Genomic DNA, 21,983 nt, shown 5'->3' with positions numbered 1-21,983 from the left:
AGAGATGGTTAAAATGGTAAATTTTATGTTATGTACATTTTACCACAATTTTGAAAAATGAACACTAAAACAGCATAAAACACAATTCCTAAGCTCACTGAATAAGAGGCAGGAAAAGAAAAGAAAAAAGAAAAGAAAAGAAAGAAAAGAAAAGAAAAAAAAGTCCCGGGTACCTTTTAGAAAACTGTGGTAGGTGTGATGCAGACTCCTCATGGCCAGCTCTTGCAGAGGCAGGACGTGATCCTTCTCTGTCCCTATGGCCTTCACCTCAGCAGGGAGGAAAACTGTTAGTTGCCCTGATGAAAAGGAAAGCAGCTTCACCTCGGACACTTGAATGGGAGCACCACAGCTACAGAAAGACACACATTCACAGTAGTATTAGCCAAAAGGAAATGACTATATGTGCCAATAAAAATATGTTAATCAAAATATACATTTAAAATTTTAAGACACTGATGAATTAGCAGAATTCTTTTCAAATTGAACAGATGCTATTCTGGGTTCCTTAATAAAACCTGGCATAGAAATTTAGATGCATCATTTGGAACTCAGCTAAATCTTCACTGAGGTCCAGGCACTTCCAGTAAGGACAAAATTAGAAGAAATTTCCTTCATAGGGTCTATACAATTTGCTTTGTAAGCTCTATTCATCCTCATTTTCTTACCCTTTCCAAGTTTATGTTTATTGAAATTTTCAAAATTAAAAGGAACAAAGAGTACTCTGTTTAGTTATAGTACCATGGTTTAACAAAATTTTTGTGTTGGGGGAACAAAACCCTACAAAGCAAACAGATCTGTAATGATGGCAGATAACTTTATTGGGTCCTTCCATAAACCTGTGAAGAAAATATTCTTGGCAAAGCCTATTGAATAAGCCAAGTCACATCCTATTCCTTACAGCCACTCATAACCAGAAGGCAGAGGCATCCTTGTTCCTTTAGCTACAGGGTTACCAAAACTCAGGAGTCCAATCTCATTCTACCTCCTGTCTGAGACCACCAGCTTACCTAAAAGTCTCAACACTTTTCTTCTCTAACGACAAATAGGTGCCAACAAGCCTTGGCTCTCCAGATACAACGTGAGATAATCTCCCTACCCTCAACTAGAAACAGGCAATGAAGAAGGCACAGGACTGGAAGGCAGAAGCCCTCAGCTTATTTGTTCATTACAAGTTCCTGCATTTGCTCATTCCTTTCATCAGAAAATGTTTCCAGAGCACCTACTATACGCCAGTCAAAATACTTAAATTAAAAAAACAAAAGATGACCTCCTTCCCTTGAAAAATGTAATAATTACAATATAATTATTCTAATATTGGGTCAGAGAAGGTGGAGGAACTGACTTTTTCTAAGGAATTAGGGAAGGGTCTACAGAGAAGACAGTATCTGACCTAGAACTCAATTAATTTTACTCAATTTCTCCACTCAGCTCAAGAAAAAAGAGCCTCAGAAGGCCACGCTGGCCCTCCTACTAAGCAAAACCTCTACCCCAAAAGGAACCATTTTTCCAAATTCTAACATTATAGTTTGGTTTTGCCTTCTTCAATAGCATGAAGAATCCTGTATCTGGCTCCTTTTGTCAACATATTCTTTCTGGGATGCATCCACGCTACAGCACGTACTATAGCTTATTCATTTTCATTGCTGTGTAGTACTGGTAAACATATGGGCTGTTTCCAGTTTGGGGCTATTATGAACTTTGTTGTATATATTATTTAATATATATGAGCATAAAATTCTGTTAGGGACATACTTAAGATCAGAATGAAGCTTATCATAGTGAGGAGAGATGGACAATTAAAAGATAAACACATGCTAAAATAGAGTGAAGAGGGGAGTGAGAGCTGTACTACTTTAGATAATATAATTAAAGAAAGTCTTTCTGAGGAGGTGACATTTCAGCAGAGACTTGATTGAAGAGAAAAGTTAACTCAGGGAAGGGGTACTCAGTCACAGCCCGGTAGGTACCTTAAACTGAGGACAAGGAACTAAGAGTTCAGGGGTCCAAAGCAGCAAGAGTTCACAGGACAGAGAACCTTAGGGGAGAGAGATGTACAGAGAGAGAACTCTGGAGATTTGCAAAGGTTCCGCTTGAGTATTCAGATGAGTACTGATCAGCACATATGAGGAAACTACCTGAGGCTGGAAAAAGGACGAGCTGAAAAGATTAAAGGTAACAGTGCCCAGCAGTCACAGAGGGTTGGAAATAGTGTCTGCTCTTATCAGTCAGACTTGAACCTCATAATTCAAGGGGCATTGTGTAGAGTACACAAAAAGGTCTTATCTCAGTAGTGGTGAATAGTTAGTGCTAGACTGAACACCATTCCATTCCCACCTAACAAATCCTTAAGAGCCATATCTGAAAAGATTAAACTGTTTCCAGTTAAATGTATCCCAGAACATATATCAAGAATAGTTACATGAATACAAAAATATCCAGCACTCAGCATCATAAAATTCACACTGTCTGGCATCCAACCAAAAATTACCAGGCTTTTCAATATATGACCTATGATGAGGAAAAAAAAATGCAACTGAAAACAACCAAGACAGATGTTAAAATTGGCAGAAAAGGTCATTATAACAATAATTATAATTACTGCATAGAAGGACATGTTGCATACATAGCTCTCACCTAAAGAAACCAGAAATAAGAGAGCAAATTAAGCCCTAAGTAAATAAAAGAAATAATAAAGAGCATAAAGAAAATCAATGACATAGAAGAAAGGAATAGAGAGAAATCAGTGAAAACAAAAGCTGGAACTTTGAGAAGATCAATAAAAACGATAAACCTCTAACTAGTCTAATCAGAGAGAAGACACAAATTACCAATATCAGAAATGAGAAAGGAGGTATTGTCCGATTTCTACAGATAATAAAAATATAAGAAGCAACTTTATGCTCATAAAAAGTCCTTGAAGGACAAAAATTAGCAAAGCTCACTCAAGATACAGAGAAGTTGAACAACCCAACATTTATTAATGAAGTTGAATTTGTAGTTAAAAGGTTGGAATACTTCCCAACTCATTCTATGAAGCCAGCATTGTCCTGATACCAAAACCAGATGAACACACAAGAAAAGAGAAACAACCAGTATCATTCATGAACATAGGTGGAAAAAGTCTAAACAAAATTTTAGCAAATTGAATTTAACAATGTATAAAGTCATATGACCAAATGAAGTTTATCTTATTAATCAAGATTATATTAACCTTAAAAAAATCAACGTAATTCACTATGTTAAAACCTAAAAAAGAAAAACCATATAATCATTTCAATAGATGCGGAAAAAGGGTCTAACAAAATTCGACACCCGTCCGTAATTTAAAAAACTTTCAGCAAACTAGGAATAGAAGGGAATTTACTAATCTGATAAAGCATATGTATGAAAAAACAACAGTCAATATATACTTAATGTTGAAAGACTGTTTTCCCCATAAGTTCAGCAAGACAAACATGTCTGCTTTCACTGCTTCTACTATTTAACATTGTACTGGAGCTTCTAACCAGTACAGTCATGAAAGAAAAAGAAACAAAACATGACCATATTTGAAAGGAAGAAGTAAAACTGACTTTCTTCCCAGAAGACATGAGTGTATGTAGAAAGTCCATGATAATCTAAAAACAACCCTACTGGAACTAGTAAGTGAGCTTGGCAAGTTTGGAGGATACAGGATCAGTTATACAAAATCATTTGTATTTCTATATGGTTGCAACAATCAATTGGAAATTTAAAAAACTTTAAATACCATATACGATACTATGAAAAATATGAAATACTTAGAGATAAATCAGACAAAAGATGTCTAAGACAAGGAATTAGACATTTATTGTGATCATGGGCTGGGAGACTTAATATTGTTAAGATGTTAATTCTCCTCCAATTGATCTAAAGACTCAATGCAATTAAAATCACAAGCTTTTAAAAATATATATAAATTGAAATTTTGATTCTAAAATTTATATAGAAATGCAAAGCAGCTAGAATAGTAAAAAAAATTTTTTTTAATTTTAAGACTTACTGTAAAACTATGGTAATCAAGACAGTGCGGTATTTGTGTCAAAACAGACAGATAAATGGAGCAGAGTATCTAGAAATAGACCCACACATACATGGACAACTAATTTTCAACTAACATACAAAGGAAATACAGTAGAGAAAGGATAGTATTTTAAACAAATGGTGCTTGAACAACTGGTATATCCATATGTAAAAAAAGGAACTTCAACCATACCTCATACCATACACAAAAATTAACTCAAAATGAATCAGAGACCTAAATGTAAACTTAATTCCTTAAAAATTCTAGAAGACAGGGCTTCCCAGGTGGCGCAGTGGTTGAGAGTCCGCCTGCCGATGCAGGGGACACGGGTTCGTGCCCTGGTCCGGGAAGATCCCACATGCCGCGGAGCGGCTGGGCCCGTGAGCCGTAGCTGCTGAGCCTGCGCGTCTGGAGCCTGTGCCCTGCAACGGGAGAGGCCACAACAGTGAAAGGCCCGCGTACCGCAAAAAAAAAAAAAAAATTCTAGAAGACAGCATAGGAGAAAATCTTTGTGATTTGGGTTACACTAAAAGCAAGATCGATAAAGGAACAAATTGATAAATTGGACTTTATCAAAATAAAAAATGTCTGCTCTCCAAAAGGCCCTGTGAAAAAATGAAAAGGTAAGCCATGGACTGGGAGGAGATACTTCCAAAGCATATATATGATAAAAGACTTTTATCCAGAATCTATAGAGAATTTTCAGAACTCAATAATAAGAACACAAAGACCCAAGGAAAAAAAATGGGAGACTTAGACACGATATCAAAGCAGATATATGGATGGCAAATAAAACATAAAAAGATGCACACCCTTATTTACTAGGGAAATGAAATTTAACAACGTAATGGAAAAATCACTACACACCTAGAATAAAATTTAAAATATGTAAGAACTGATAATCTCTTATATTACAGGTGGGAATGTAGAATGTTACAGTTATTTTTGTAAAGTCTGGAAGTTCTTCCAAAAATTAAATATACATGTACTGTATGATCCGGACACTCCACTCCTAGGTATTCATCCAAGGAAATTTAAGTCTAGGACCTTTAAAAGACAGTCTACATTTGTTCACATCAGTTTTATCTGTAATAAAGCCAAAAACTAGAAACAACACAAATGTCCATGAACAAGTGAATGGAAACAACCTGCGATATATCCATACAATGGAACTCTACATAGCAATAAAAAAACGAACTGTTGATCCACACTATGTCATGTATAAATCTCCAAATCCCTATGCTGAGTGAAAGAAGACAGAGAAAAAGAGAGTATATACTGTTTGATTCTATTCATATAAAACTCAAGAACATACAAATTTATTGACAGTTAACAGAACACAGATCAGGGCTGCCTGGAGATAGGATGAAGACAAGGAAGGAAGGATTACCAAGGGGCACGAGGAAACTTTGGGTGGTGGTGGATATGTTTATTATCTTAATTGCAGTGATGGTTTCAGAGGTACGTATGTATGTGTGTGTATACATATATACATCAAAACTTTTCAAATTATATATATACTTTATATAGGTGCAATGGGGATAAAAGCCTAACTGGTGTGAGAGAATAGAAAGAAGTGGAGAAAGTGAGTATAGACAACTCTTTCAAAGAGTTTTTCTCTAAAGGGAAGCAGAAAAATAGTGGAGAAGTTGGAGAATAAAAACAAAAGGTTATGTGAAAGAAGTACACCATAGAGGAATACATACAGCATCATTCAATTTACACAAAGTTAAAGAAAAGATATAAAACTTGACAATACACTATATGGGGATGTATTTACATATATTAAAATCATAACTCAGTGAAAATGAATGATAAATACAAAATTCAGAGTAATGGCTAACCTTGGAGAAGAAGGAGGAGCATACATGGGAGAGAACCATACAGGGGCTTCAAAATTGTTAGTAATGTATTTTTGTAAGTTAATGATATTTACACTGATGTGCAGGGTCAAAGTATGGAAGCTTTCTAGTCAAATTTTAAGAAATGACCCTCTTACCTTAGTTGATGCAAAAGGGAGAGAACTTAAGCAGAAAGGTATCCCATGGATGCTGGTGGCCTTACCATTTCCTTGTGGATTCTGAATAATACCCCTTAACACAAGCAACACTGTATTCAATGAGCCATGGCTATTCTTGCCTACAGGCCAAATTGGGCCTGGAATTTTCTATATCCTGTCATTCCAGATACAAATTTTACTCTTCCCCAAATCTAATTCCTTTATAAAGTCTCTCCTGACATCATCTTTTACCAATGATATGTCACAACGTTTGATGTTTCTAAATCACACATTATCTAACTGTATTATGGAAGTTCTGTTGTTAACTCATCGAATGTGATCAGTTTTCTCTTCTATCTAGCAGTTCTATATTGCTGCCTAAGCAGTTCCAAACACAGATTGGTTGTTTTGAGTCTTCACACACAGGGAAAGAAATTTGAAAGAGAAAAGATAAAAAGGAAATGGTGAAAAGAATACTGAGTCATCCACATGGTGCCAAAAAGGAAATAATTTTGGGGTAGTTCGTGGGGGTCCAGTCTGTCTCAGGAGCAGATGTGCCAAAAAGATATGAGCATCACATTATCTGTATTTGGTTACCCACCAGGATGGCAACATTTAAGGAAATGGTTATTTAGGAAAATATAGTAATCTGTCAAATGGAAAATGTCTCATTTATGGATTAAATTAAATATATCTTGAGTTGTGTGTTTATCAGTGGTGAACTATGAAGAACCACAATATAGGCTAGTTAAATCTGTTAAGAGAATGACAGACAAGCCACAGACTGGAAGAAAATATTTGCAAATCACGTATTTGATGAGAAACATGTATTCAGAATATATAAAGAACTCTCAAAACTCAGTAAGAAAAAGCCCAAACAATCCAGTTTTTAAAAAAAGGGCAAAAGACTGGAATACGCTTCACCCAAGATACAGCTGACCCTTGAACAACATGGGTTTGAACTGCGTGGTTCCACTTAAACATGGATTTTTTTCAATCATAAGTACTACAATACTACACGATCCAGGGTTGGTTGAATCCACAAATGTGGAATTGCAGATGCAGAGGAACCCCGGATATAGAGGACTGACTATAAGCTATATGTGGTTTTTGGACTGTGCCAAGAGTCCGCCCCAACCCGCGCATTGTTCAAGGGTCAACTGTACATGGAGGGCAAATACGCATATGAAAATGTGTTCAACATCAACAGTCATTAGAGAAATGCAAATTAAAACCATGAGATAGTACCCACTTATTAGAATGTCTGAAAGAAGAAAAAACTGACAAGAACTCTCATGAAATACAAAACAGCACAGCCATGTTGGAAAACATTTTGGCAGTTTTTAATAAAGTTAAACGTATCCTGACCACATAGCCCAGCAAATGCATTCTTAGATATTACCCAAGTGGAATGAAATTATGTTCACACAAAGCCCCAGACATGAATGTTTGCAGTAGCCTGTGTCATTTCATTTATATGACATTCTGGAAAAGGTAAAACACAGGGACACAAAACATAACCGTTTCCAGAGGCTGAGGTGTCTCCCGAAGAAAAAATGTTCATTTTAAAGGGACATGGGGGACATTTTGGGGGTGAATGAACTGTTCTAAACCTTGATCATAGTGGTGGCTATACAACTGTATGCATTTGTCAAAATTCACAGTACTATACACTAAAAAGGGTGAACTTTTCTGTATGTAAATTATAGTTTAATAAAACAAGCAAAAACCAAACAAACAGTACCACTGTGCTAAAGCACAGTCCTAGAGCCCTCTGTTCTGCTGGTCATTAGCCTTTTAGTTGCTGGATTATGGGGCGATCTTAGGGGAAAGGCAGACACAGCAGTGGGGGACCTCAGGGGCTTTTAGTTCAATAGCTATTCATTAACTTGTGTAGAAATACTTCAATACTGTCAATAATTTAACAGCTAGTATGGATACACTAGTGCAAAGCAGCTGCACAGTGGCCTGCCAACTGGCGTCAACATTTCTATGATATTTTTCTTTGATTTGCTACTTTGCCTTTACCCCTCTTACTTTCAAAACCTCAGTTGACCCTATGTGATCACATAAACACGAAGAGTCTGTAGCAGCACAATTGTGACTTTGCATGAGTATTTCTGTGGGTTAGAAAGGTATTACCCTTATGAAGCATTTTGTGAAGATGAGGAAATACATTTAAATTTTACTGTATAACTACTATTTGTTTCTTAATATGGAGAAAATTAAGATGAGAGGATCATATCCAATATGCTATTATGCAGTATGGCCACTAGGTCTGGAAACACAGGCAAACACATAATAAGTGACTCTTTTGATGATATACAGCAATACATAGTGTGATGATTAAATTTTTGTATCAACTTGGCTAGGCCAGGGCACCCAGATATTTGGTCAAACACCAGTCCAGATATTTCTGTAAAGGTATTTTTAAGATGAGATTAATATTTAAAACAGTAGACTTTGAATAAAGCTGATTACCCTCTATAATGTTGAGTGGGCCTTGTCTAATCAGTTGAAGGCCTTTAAGAGGAAAAGACTGAGGTCCCCCAAGGAAAAGTTCTGCCTCCAGACTGTCTTTAGACTCAAGCTACCACATCAGCTCTTCCCTCGGTCTCTAGCCTGCTCTGTGAATTTCAGACTTGCCAGTGCCCACAATCATGTGAGCCAATTCCTTAAAATAAATCAATCTCCCTCTTCCTCTCAGTGCAAGCCCCCCCACCTACACAACACACACACACACACACACACACACACACACCCCTCTCTCTCTCTATTGGTTCTGTTGCTATGGAGAAGCCTAATACTCATGGTAAAGCATATTATTTGTTTCCAAACTTTATAGCCATATTTTAGTTATGAGAATCCTGGGCAAAATCATAGAACAATAAAAATATAGGGTAAAAAGCAAGCAAGCGATTCATGAATAATTACTTCATACTGCTATTGCCTTAACAGCTGCTGCTTCTTAACCTTACAAGTGTTGATGAACTCTATAAGGAACACTGTCCAAAGAATTTAACAATAACAAATAAAGGTTTAGAAAACTGAAAGCCAGACTTTTCCTAATGCTTCCTCTGTCTCCAATAATTAGAAAGATTAGGTTTCTGACAAACTGCTGAAAAGACTCACATTAACAAGTATGTGGATCCTCATTTTATATAAGGTCTAATTTCCCTTTGACAATTCTTTTAGCAGAAGTTCCTACTCTTCACCGCTGGCTGTAAACAGCTAATTAAATTCATTTTACAATACTTCTATTAAATGCCTTCTCTAGTTAACACTGGAGAAGAGTTGCAGCTATGGAGAATGCAGGCTACAAGGCAGGAATTCACATGAGTTAGTAATCTTTCTGTTGGCCATAGCCAACCTCCCTTGACCTCATCAGATACCAAATATCCACCCCACTACAAATGATGCAGGAACAAGAAAGGTATTTTTCATCCCTGTTCTCAAGAAGCTAGTAGAGGGGCTCAAACGTATAGAGGTGATTCTAGACCAAGGAGAAGAGGGAGACAGTATATGTAGTGCAGTGGTTAAGAGTGTGGACAATGAAGCAGATAATAACTCTACTGCCATCTAGCTTTGTGACCTGAGACAATCTTTCTGAGCTCTGGTTTCTTCATTTCTAAGATAAGGATGATTATCACAAGGGTTGCTGGGAGGATAATGTGCAATATGCAGATAAATCAATGAGTACACTGCCTGGTACACAGTAAAGTTTAAGCAATGTTTATAGCTGTGCTTTCTCTTTATTATTATAATAAATGATTTTGGGGGATAATATACATGGTGTGATGGTTAAATTTTTGTATTAACTTGGCTAGGCCACGGCACCCAGATATTTGGTCAAACACTAGTCTAGATGTTGCTCTGAAGGTATCTACTGTTGAAAACTAAGATTAACATGATGATATTCCAGAGAAAGGGAACAGGGATTCAGCTCTGTGAATGCACAGGGCAGATGGGGTTACACAACAGTTCTAGTGGCCAGACTCTCAGGTCCATGGAAGAGAACAGCAAATGGGAGAGAAAGCTGGAAAGGTACCTGTCTTGAAAGCTAGTGTCACTCATCTCAGTAAGAAGTAATCATGAAATGAACTGTCAGTAAAGAGGGATGGAAGCTCCATGATACGCTCAGTTCACAATAAAATGAAATAACTAGTAGCTGGCAATTGTTAAGCCTTGGCATCTTTGATTTCTAACTCGATAGTTTTTATTACTTTAGAATAAATGCTGAGGTGGTTACAAAAAAGATTGTACATCTGAACCCTTAAGTGAGTTATTAAAATGAGTTGAAGTCTGTTATAAATGTCCGGACCCTTGGCTTAGTTACATAAATAATTTATAACAATTATCACAATTCCCTTTCAACTCAATGTTTTCAGAGCTGCCATTCAGCATTTAAACCTAAACAAGCTAAATGAATGGTAACATCATTTTGCCACGGAGATTATGCTCCAAAACATGTATGTGATGTAGCAAATTAATTCATATGCATTTTCAAACTTAACCATGCCACGAACCAAAGTGTTAAGAGTAAAGAATTAGTTTCAATTCCCTTACCAAAAGAACGCAAGTAACTGTCTTTTACACTTCAGAAAATACACTGTCATCCACATGCTCATTATTGGGGGAACTGCTACCAGATTAACCCTTTTTAGCAAAAAATTTTTTTTTTCAGCTTAAAATAAGAGGAAAAGTAAAGGGAAAAAGTAGATATGGAGAAGGAAAGAAATTATGTCACCCTGATAGAATAAGCCTTGGTTTGGATAAAACGTCTATCCTCTTGGCAGAGCCTCTTTAAGGCTTAGTTTTGTTCCATCTGAGAATGCATTTATTTTACTTTCATTCTTGAAAGGTATTTTTTGCTGGTTGCTAGGTTGACTGGTGTTTTTCTTTGGCACTTTAAAATTATCATTCCACTGTTTTCTGGCCTTCAAAATTTCTGATGAGAAGGCAATGGTCTTTTGAATTATTTCTTTGTATGTAGTTTGTCATTTTTCTCTGGCTGCTTTCAAGATTTTCTTTTTATCTTTGGTTTTCAGCAGCTTTGACTGGGTACAGTTTTCTTTGTAATCTATATTACTTAAGTTCACTGAGTTTCTTGAAAATGTAAATTTATGTCTTTCATCATATTTGGCAAATTTTTGGACAATATTTCTTCAAACAATTTTGTTGTTACCACCCCATTTTCTCTCTATTCTCCTGCTGGGATGACAAATATCAGGCTTTTTTGTACTGTTTGGCAGGTCCCTGATGATGCTGATGTTCATTCTTGCTTTCAGTCTTTGTGTGTATGTGTGTGTGTGTGTGTTCTTCAGACTGAATCATTTCTATTGATCCACCTCCAAGTTCACTGACTTTTCCTCTCTTATACCATTCTGTGTTAAGCTCATCAAGTAAAGTTTTTACTTTCCGTGACACTAGGTCATATTTTCTTTATTCTTCAAATGTTATTTAATTTTGGATTGTACCCTGGACATTTTGAAAGTTATATTGTGAATACTCTGGATTCTGTTATATTCCTCTAAAACTTAAAAGGAGTGTCACTATTTTTGTTTTAATAAGCAATTAATTACTACATTGGAATCAAACAACAAACTCTGTCACTTGAGTGACAGCTCAAATCATACCTCAGTTTTTTTTTAATATGTAGCTAGGCTGCTTTGTGCCTGCCACACGGAGGTGTGGTTCAAGTATCTAGTACAGCTTGTTTTTTGTGTGTAGGCAGCCCCCACACAAAAATGGACTGTGATCCAAAGGATATTGTCTAGTATGCTGATTTAACTCAGAACTCTGAATGCATTTCTCATAAAGACAACTCTGTTACCTTGAGTGGTTATATTAACAAACCATTTAACCAAATCATTTATCCAATTTGTACCCAAATCCAGCTATAATTGCTTATTTATATAAGAAAAAGCAAAGCAGTGTCTTGGTTTCTTTTTCTCATAATCAGACAACTGAGAAAATAACTCTGGTATTGGGCCACTTTTACCATTAAGTTCTCCTGAGTAAGCAAATGTGCCAATCACCACTTTTTAAAATTCTAACATGGGAGGGACTTCTCTTTCAAGGTAAAATATAGAAGAATGGAAGACATTTGTTTCTGTGGTAACAATAAGAAAAATCCAGATAAAATAAAAATTATACTTTTCCAAGAGGCTAGCAAAGAGCATGAATGCAAGGAATCTGTGACAGCCATCCTCCAGGATGGCTCCCATGCTGCTCCCCTCCTGGAAGTTCCCTCTCACAATGAATAGGGTTAACCTGTGTAATCAATAGGATATAATAGAAATGGCAGTGTGTGACTTCAAAGCTAGGACATAAAGAGGCAGTCCCCTGCTCTAAATTTTCACCACTCTACTTTTCTCTTAGGGTATTTATTTCTTGTATTACAGTTATTTTTATATATTAGGATAAACATCTAAATTATCTTTTCTACAATTATTAGCACAGTGCTGACTTGCTAAAGTTCAATAATTACTTGACAAATAAATGAACATAGAATAAGGAGGAGCTAACTTTATTCACGTTTCTATGAATATCAAAGATAATTTTGTGAGACTTCTGAGATTTCCTGAAACTGTGCAACATTTGTTATTAGCTATTTTTATACCTTTTTATATGCCTTATACCTGGTTCTCTATTTTCCTTCTGAGATGTGAATTATATATATATATGTCAGACATTTTTATATCATGCCACAGGTCCCTAAAGCTGTATTCATTTTGCTCTAATTTTCTTAGACTGTTAATCAGAGAAGGGTAATACAATTCTTTCAGAGAAAGGACAGTACAGCAGGAGCTGATGTGTTCTTTATTCCAGACCTACCTCTGGGCTAGAAAGAACATGTGATGGTGGTGGAGAACCAAGTGTGCTGATCCTTCTATGCTCAGCTTAAGTATCATCTCCTTGGAGAGAATTAGCACTGAGTTTGTTTAATTATTGACTGTTCACTTGGATCCCTAGCTAGATTATGAGGTCCAGGAAGGCAGGTACTGAATTGTTTGGCTCCTACATTGTATGTCCATTGTCTAGACAGTGACCAGACAGAGTAGTTGCTCAATAAATATGCACTGAATAAACAACCGAACCAAGATCCTTGTTCAGAATCAAAAGGTACACTTTCTAGGCCTCAAATACCCTATGCTCTTTATATAAGATTTACCTTAGAACCCTGTTCTAGACCTTGCCCCTCCTTTTCCCAAAGCACCCCCACTTTGACTTGGAATGGGAGAGTCCCTTTGTACATATACAACAGATAAAAGAGATGAAAGAAGGGGAGCCCCTAAATTCTGTTGCCAAGATTTCAATAGTCACATGTATTAGAATTCTGAATACATTTTTGCCACAGAAATATTTTATAAGTAAGTATAATTTGGGGGTGCAAAATGGGTTAAATGACCTTTTAATGAGCTGGCTAGGAGTATAACCACCAGAACCGCTTCTATAAGAAATGCATTCTGAGTTAAACCAACAGATTAAAAATACCTTTTGGATCACTGTTTCTTTGTATGTGGGACTGCCAACATTCCAAAATCTATTAATATTAGAAAACTGTTTGATAACTATCTTTTTAAAAATTTTATTTATCTTCTTATTACTACTACCAAAGGGAGATGCTAATAATAATAAAAAATGTAGACAATCTGCTAGTAATTTGCATATTCTGCCTTACTGTTTTCTCAGAGATTTGGAACTCTCATAAAATTCACTACCTCTGCTACCAGATACCAAGTCAACAATTAAAATATATCAAAAAAAAAAAAGGGAATTCCCTGGTGGTCTAGTGGTAGGGACTTGGTACTTTCATTGTCGTGGGCCCAGGTTCGATCCCTGGTCAGGGAACTAAGATCCTGCAAGCTGCACGGCTCGGCCAAAAATGAAATAAATAAAATAAAATATACTATCTCTCTACTCTGCACAAATAGAACTTTCTGGCAGTCAGTAATATCCATGTCTAAACACCAAAGAAGAAGGCTCTTTACCTCAAGTAAGAGCTATTCTTTAATTGTGGTAGAGATTTAAATCATATTTCAGTGCAGTCTCTGAAGGCTTTGGTGCAAGAAAATTGCCTTCAGCTTTGGAGCCTACTTGCATCATTCTGTGTATCTTGGTGATTGAGGGTATTTCATTCACCACTTGGAAAAATTAGGCTATATTATAGATCTTTTACAAACTCATTATGATTAATGAGTGAGTAGGATCGTAGCTGTCACATGATCAGATGTAGAAAAATCAATGAGCTAAAAACTCCATTACATATTCTATTTTCTATGCTTCATAGAAGGTTCTGGAATATGTCTCTGGGCTTGTATTTCATCAGCCTATACAGGCACTGAATTCATCTAGGGCTCTCCCAAGATAACAACTGTATAATTTTTCTTAGGGGAAGGCCACTAGGATTACCCTCTCTGGAGCAATCACTGCTCAATGCCCATCCCTCGGAGCCATGCCAGCAGGGGAATGGCTGTCGCTACACACAAGTTTATTGGCATCCCTTTCCTTGCCAGAACTACATACAGTATGAGCCAGGTTATGCAGGATGTTTGAAATTATAAGGAGAGAGTCAACATGCTGGCTAAGTACCCTCAAAGGTGCTCCAAGTATCCTTTGGCTGCTTAAGTGAGGCCAGTCAAAAGCAGTTTCTGGCAGCTGAGTTGTCCGGTGTTAAGCCCACGCCACTCTGGGAACCACTTTAGGGTTGGTTCTTTCTCACTGCTATAGAAGGAGAAGCTGAAGCCATCTTTCTAAAAGCCTAACTGAGAATGAAAGATGATTGCTGCTCTGAAAATAAAAGCCTATCGTTTCTTATTAACTGAAACATACGTTTTGGTTGCTAGAATCATGATTTGTATTGAGGGACTATTTCAAATGTTGAGCTCTAAATATTTTCAATTGGTATAGTCCTAGATACTAATGTAGTAAAATTGTCACTGCAATGGAGTGCAGAGAAAGAAAAGCTTTTATGTTAATGCAGATTCCTCCAGTTTCTGTGACTGATACTATTGAGCTTATAATGGTATGCATAGATTAATTTTTCTTTTGACTGGAAAATAACAAACAACTTACTGACCAAATTTACAGCTTACTAACTAAACTTGAAGTACAATACTCTAAATTGCTTGCTCAATATTCTTGACTTTTAAGGGTATTTGGTTTAATATATTAAGCCCCAAAACAAAACTGAACAGGATTATCAAAAGTAGTACATCTATGTTTGAGTTTTATCAGGACTAAATATTGAAGTAGAAACAAAGGTAGCAAAAGAGGTGAGTGATAGTATAAAACGTGAAATCAGCCTTACCCACTGCACCCGATGACTTTGTTGTACAGATAGGACGGCAAGCCTTTCAGATGAATGTTGTTATCCACGTACACATATTGTAGTTCTCGAGATCGACCTAAATCTGGATTAGAAAGAAAAGTGCTATAATTCCTATAAATATACACCAATATAATGTGAAACATAAAATTTAATACATAATATTAAAATAATTCAAATTTCTACTCTGGAAGAAAAAAAGTGTTGCAGATTTAACTAGGTGTGAAATTATGTCAGCTGTAATATGAGATTCTACATCAGAAAACATGACTATTGAAAAATTACTCAACCCACCTGAACCTTGAGCATTTAAGCTGTAAAATGAGTACTGGGAATGGAATATTATTAGATTTCCTTGCCACATAAAAATTCTATGACTTTTAATAAACAATTTCTATTTATTTATTAAGTTTGTTATAGGTCATTTATTTAGTTTCATTTTTCTCCATAGGAAAAAGTGTTACACAAACTAAGTTGGCAGGTCAGCCTACTGTGTCTCACCTCCCCTGGGCAGAAAGATGAGAGGAGGGGTAAAGGAGGGCTAGGGATCAATCTGACCCTGGCTGGGCTGGGCCTCAGGAGCCAGGTGGATCTAAGAATGGATGGAACTGCCCGTGGCTGCAGGGGCAGGAAGAAGCAAAGGGAGCCCCAAATCCCAGTCCTCAGTGAGGTGTGAGGTACAGACGGATGGACAAGACCTGCAGGCCAGGAAGCCGGGACAGGAATTGGTTTGTACCAGGAATGGGAAGAGGTGAGAAAGGGAGCCCAAAGAGAAGAATCTGCAATAGGAACAAGTATGCCAGAAAGAGGGAGAATCCAGAAGTTTCGCAGAAGTAGCCGGACAAGGGGGGAGCAAAGACTGGAGGAGGATTCAGTGAGGAAACAAAGCACAAAGTACTGAAGGTGATCTCTGGCCATCACAGGCAGCAGAGACACTTCCAAGTGCTGAGGTCATCCCTTCCTGTCTACTGTGTGCCCAAGATTGTTCAACCAGCTTTCCTTTCCACTGCTATCACTCACAGGGTAGAGCTATTTGTCTTCATCGTTACAGAGGCACAGAACAGAATCTTCAGTAGCCTTGCCAACCCTCTGCCTCCTGAAGTAAGAACATAATCTTTGAAAAGTTTTCAATCTCTGAAAAGTTTCAAACTATAATTCTGCTTGTGAAAATAGGAAATAGGCTGAAGGAGCTCTCTTTTTCCCCTGTCCTTCTACAGTTAGGAAAGACAAAGGCCCAGAAAGCTAAATTAGGTGGTTCTTAAGCATATTTACATTTCAAAACAAAACCCATTCACCCATTAAGGACCTTTTAGGCACTATGGTAGGCCTTGGGGATTCAGATATGAATATGATATTGAGGACGGACATGAAAAATGAAACTGTAATATAATATGATCACAGCTATTAAGAGGCTTGTATAAAGTCTCTGTTTCACAGATGGGTTCTGGATAATTTGTTACATTAAGTGAGAGGGGGATAATATAAGATTGAGGTAAGGAAGGGTTTGCCATGGAAATGGGTAGGAAAAGGTGAACATTACCTCCTCTTTTCCACTACAAGTCCTATCACAGTATTCTTGCCCAGGAATAGCACTGGGGCAAGTTACAAAAAGAGGAACCAAAATTGGCAGCACTGGGAACAGGCAACAAAAGCACTGGGAAGTGGCAACTCTTAGGGAGAAAAAAAAATTACTGGCCTACTAGCTAGACATGCCCTTTCCCAGTGTGGTGGTTTTAATATATCTAACAAACACAATAAGCAGAACTGCTGTGTGATTTTGTGATTTCAGAGTAAGTCACAAAAGGCATTGTGGCTTCCTCTTTGCTCTCTCCCTTGGATCACTTGTTCAGGAAGACAACTCCTTTGTCATGAGGGCCCTCCAGCAGAGGAAATGAGACTGCCAGCCAACAGCCATGTGAGTAAACCATCTTGGAAGCAGCTCCCCCAAGCCCCAGGTCAAGTCTTCAGATTACTACAGCCCCAAGACTATGTAAATATCCTGTTCCTTCTCAAAGTTTTGCCCATTAATTTTAGCATTCATCAATGGGTCTTGTTTGCAACAATTATTACACGGTATTCATTTAGTGGTGATTTTCGATTACCATCTTTCTGTCTACATTTATTAACTGGAATTCTTCTGTAAGGAAGAGCCATCCCTTCTCCCCCATTTATTTATTTGATTTTTATAACAGTATGGATTCATGGATATTTATTTTATTGTAAGGACTAAAAACCCAATACCATTATTGTTCATTGTGGTGGTTAAAATGTTTCAGTTTTGGCAATTAGGAACACTTAAAATTGGTCCTTATGTTCTTTCAACAAGTTTTCATCCTTTTTTGAGTATCATCATACTTTCTGGCACCACAAGACAGTCCCAGCTCAGCTTGTATTTTCCCTGCTATAGCCCTGAAATCAATTACTTCTCCAAGGAGACTTAATTCCTTTTAATAGGGTATGGTGTTTAGAAACCAAGATCTGAGTGCTAGGTGTGGCTCATTACTATGGGAATGACATTGCTTCTAGGATCCCTAAGTAGAAAGATCTACAAAACATATGTAAGTATACTAACTCATGTATACATATACAACTATATTGTTGGAAGTATACCTTCATCATAGATTCCTAGGAGTGGACTTGTTAGGTCAAAAGGTTAATACATGTGTAGATGTGTAGGTTCTTTGGTATTTCCCTCCAGAGGAGTTACACCAATTTGCATTCCCTTCATCAATGTATGAGAGCATTGGTTTTCCCACAGTTTCACCAAGTTTTAAAACATGTTGTCTTATTTAAAAATTTCTGTCATTCTGAATTTGTATTTCTCTAATTATCAGTGTGAACATTTTTCAATGTGTCTGAGGGCCATTTTTACATAGTTTCTTTTTTGTGAATTGTCTGTTCATATCTTATGTGTCTGTTCTTTCACTTATTAGCCATGTGATCAGAGCCTCAGTTTGCACATATGTTAAAATGGCATAATAGTGCCTAACCCCTCAACTTTACCAAGTTGTTAAAACCGAATGTGAAAGTAATCTGTAAAATTTAAATCACTATACAGTATGCTTTTTTAAGCATAAGAATACATAATTACCACAATAATATGTATTGCTACTTTAGTAAACATGTATAAACTTCTCTACTGATATAAAAGGCTACAAATTTATAAAACATAGATGGAAAAAATATACATAGAAATATCAGAATCTACTTGCAGTGAAAGAGCCCTCAAAATTACATTAAAAAGTCCTATTTTATATTTTTTCACTACTTCTCTGACTGTATACAAATCCTTTCATCACATATAGAAGTCTGCAGACTTTAAAGGCATATAGAAAAGTTGGGAATTTTTAAAAAATTGAAACTACACTGATAAAATATAAATGAGCTCTGGTCTCAGATATGACTGTCAGAGCCTGCAGGGGTTTCAGGGAAAGATTCTTTACTTGAGTTTATGCAGTGGTAAGGAGTATAGGATACTAATTAATGGAGCAGGAACACACTCTCAGAGTCAGAGAACTTGGGTCTGAATCTTCATTCTTCTATTTACTAAATGTGTGTCCTTAGTTTCCTCATCTGTATAAAGAGAAAAATAATGCTGTCCCTTAATTTTAGTGAAAACTACTAACAAAGTTCATAAATTATCAAGCAGAATTCTTGGCATACAGCCTTCTCCAGTATATGGCAGTTATTATTATTCTCATTATTAGTGACACATTTGGAAGTGTGGCCTACAGTAGAAGGCCAATTAAGAGAGAATTCTCTTTGGCATGCAGCAAAAGGTACTCTTTTCTATACTTTAACTGCACAGAAAAGAGTTGGAGGCAACAGCCTCTAGAGACAGTAATTCATCTCCCTGAGCCAAGGACACAAAATGGGACATGACAGAGGAAACACCTCTCTCCTCTAATACACACAAAAGAGCTTGTCCAAATTAAATGAGGCTACATGCAAAGATTATAATACAAAGTTAAATAAAATTTGGCACTTGCTACTTCTTATATGGTTTAGTCCTCTTTCCTATCCTAGTTTTATAGGAAAAAAATGAAGAGTTGATGATTTTAAAATGCTATTTGGTTTAGACCTTATCTCAGGTTTTCAATATTCCAAAGATTTCTGTTTATACCTCCTGACCAATTTGTGTGGGGAATATAATTTTTTATACATGCCCATAATGGAATGAACTACTTTCTACTGAAGCTGAAAGAAAACACAAATCAGCTGTGTTCAAATCTATTATACATTAGCCAGTATATTATCACACAGACATGAGTATTTAATACAAACATTTAAACTCTGCAAATAACACAATCTCAATAGAGTAAGAAAAAGCAGTACTGAAATTACAAGATGTAGTGGGCTTTGGAGTCAGACCTCTGAAACCTGGCTTTCCAATTCAAATGCTCCAAGCCTGTTACTCCTCTGTGAAATGAAGATAATAATACCTATGTCATGAGCTTGTTATAAAGATTCAACAATGTATATAATGTCAAGCTTGGTCCCTTGCATAAGAGTGGTACTCAATACATCTTAGTCTTTTATCTCTCTCTCCTGAATATAAAGTGAAGATCACAAAACAGAGTGTAGGATTCTAAAGAGAACCAGGCAACCCTTGCTTTAGCTGACACAGCACAGCCTGCTGGCAAGGCTAAGACAACTAAACACCCAGCAAGGTCACAGGCTACACAGGCACGGCTGTGAGAGTGTGCTCTTGCCAAAAAGTCGTCAGCTGGCAAAACCCCAAGCACAAAGGAATGGCATTTTTAATCATAATGAGGCTGAAATATAAGTATTTTCTGCATGAAAAAGCTTTAAGCTATTTCTTCTATTCTTAAAAAAGAAAATCCTCACTCAATAATTAACTTTGGAAGAGACCGTTAATCTACTAGCTAATAAGCTGGTTTGTTTCTTCCTTCTCTTAATTTCAATGGACCAATAGTTTTCAATAAATATATCATGCAGTAATATTTTTTTAAGTTCCTGTGCAAAAATTGCTCAGTATGTGAACTATGTAAAGCAAGGAAGTTGTCCATCTGCAAAGATGCTAAAGCAACAAAGAACTTTTTCATGTGGCTTTTTAAAGTGGTGCACTGTGTCTAAAATGTTTCCCTTTTTTTTCTTCCAGACTCATAGATCAAAGTATTGTTACTTAAAAATTAGCAAAAGCTAATAGTCCTGCATAAACTCCAATTCTCTCTCTCTCCTTAAACTTCAAGGCCCCGGCATATGCAGTCCACATGGCTGAAGATGGAACAAAAACCTCCTGTGTGTTGAGGCTGTTGCTCTTTTAACTGTAACTGTAAAAGCAAGCATAGAATGACAGCGTGCGCCAGACCAAATAGGATCTGTTTACTGCACACTAACCAGCATGAAACTCATTTATTTTATCAAAAGGTGAATGATGTATTCTCTTCAACAAAATGATGGGGTAATAGAAACCACACATGAAAGCAATAGATCAAAACAGGTTGTTTGGAATGCTCTATCAATGTAATTCCAATTATTGTGGTTCAATAAATCAGACAGATTATTAGTCACAATTACATTTTTAATTACTATAAAAACTGGGTTTCTTCACAATGAATTCAGAGTAATTTACAGTGTATTCCAAAATTATCTTTAAAACTAATTAAATTAGCTACATGATGCGTTTGACAAAGAGAACTTTTTGACTACTTATTCAGAATAATGAATTTTTTAAAGTGCTAGTTTCTCTAAATACACACACACACACACACACTCCATTAAATCTTTTACATAATCATATTCTTTCTGATCTATTCAACTTTTTGTTTTAATATCTTTATTGGAGTATAATTGCTTTACAATGGTGTGTTAGTTTCTGGTTTATAACAAAGTGAATCAGTTATACATATACATATGTCCCCATATCTCTTCCCTCTTGCGTCTCCCTGATATATTCAACTTTTACCAAATAAGATTTCACAGTGAATTTAATAAGATACTTTACACACAGTAGATCATCAACTGTTAAATTAAAATAAATTGATTTTAATGAATTTGAATGACTGAAGGCTTCCTCTGCAGTTGGTTTAAATATTCAAGCATTAGCATCTCTACTTGTGTTGCACAGTCAAGTAATAAAGAAATTATTATAAGCAATGGGCAAGATACTGTGCTAGATGCTTAGGGTATAAGACATAAGCTGTCTCAACCCTTTCTTACAGTCCAGTCAAACAATAAAAGTTTATATTGATTGTGTGCTTATGTAGTATTTATGAGTGATAGAAGTGTTTTAAATCTTATTTAGTTCTCACAAAAGTGCTAAGAAGTAGGTATTAATATTACCCCATTACTGAGACTTAGACAAATTAAATAGCTTTTCTAAGCTCAAGATCATACAGCTATTAAATGGTAGAGCTGGAATTTAAAAGCATGCCTGCCTGCTTCACCATGACGTTAGTTAGGCAGCCTCCCTTAACAGATCATTTCCATATAAGCAGGGCACTCCCACATAATGTAGGAAGTGACACTACCTTAGCAGGCGGCATGGGTGCAGTGGGCACCTGAGGGCGGGCATGCCCAAGCATCCAGGTGTGACGTCAGGAGACAATGACAAGGAGATAAATGATGAACAAAATATCCCTTGGCTT

At 36.5% G+C, this 21,983-nt stretch overlaps 1 protein-coding gene across 8 annotated transcripts in view; it reads right to left on the bottom strand.

Moving 5' to 3' along the window:
* Positions 1-21,983, bottom strand: part of LRRC28 (leucine rich repeat containing 28) — a 187,465-nt gene that overhangs the window by 32,697 nt on the left and 132,785 nt on the right. For all 8 annotated transcript variants that reach the window (XR_016392020.1, XR_016392022.1, XR_016392023.1 and 5 more), the window contains 2 exons: positions 15,355-15,457; positions 174-349 (listed from right to left, as the gene is read on the bottom strand). Coding sequence is in view for 4 of the 8 variants with exons in the window: in XM_022598839.3 (XP_022454547.1) it covers positions 174-349; positions 15,355-15,457 (279 nt within the window). In the remaining 4 variants the exon portion in view is untranslated. The remainder of the gene's footprint in view (positions 1-173; positions 350-15,354; positions 15,458-21,983) is intronic.

The sequence above is a fragment of the Delphinapterus leucas genome, chromosome 2 (assembly GCF_059928025.1).
Source record: "Delphinapterus leucas isolate spDelLeu-1000000601 "Yukka" chromosome 2, BTC_Dleu_Yukka2, whole genome shotgun sequence".
In the NCBI taxonomy this organism is placed as follows: Eukaryota; Metazoa; Chordata; class Mammalia; order Artiodactyla; family Monodontidae; genus Delphinapterus; species Delphinapterus leucas.
This window is presented reverse-complemented; position numbering and strand designations above follow the sequence as displayed.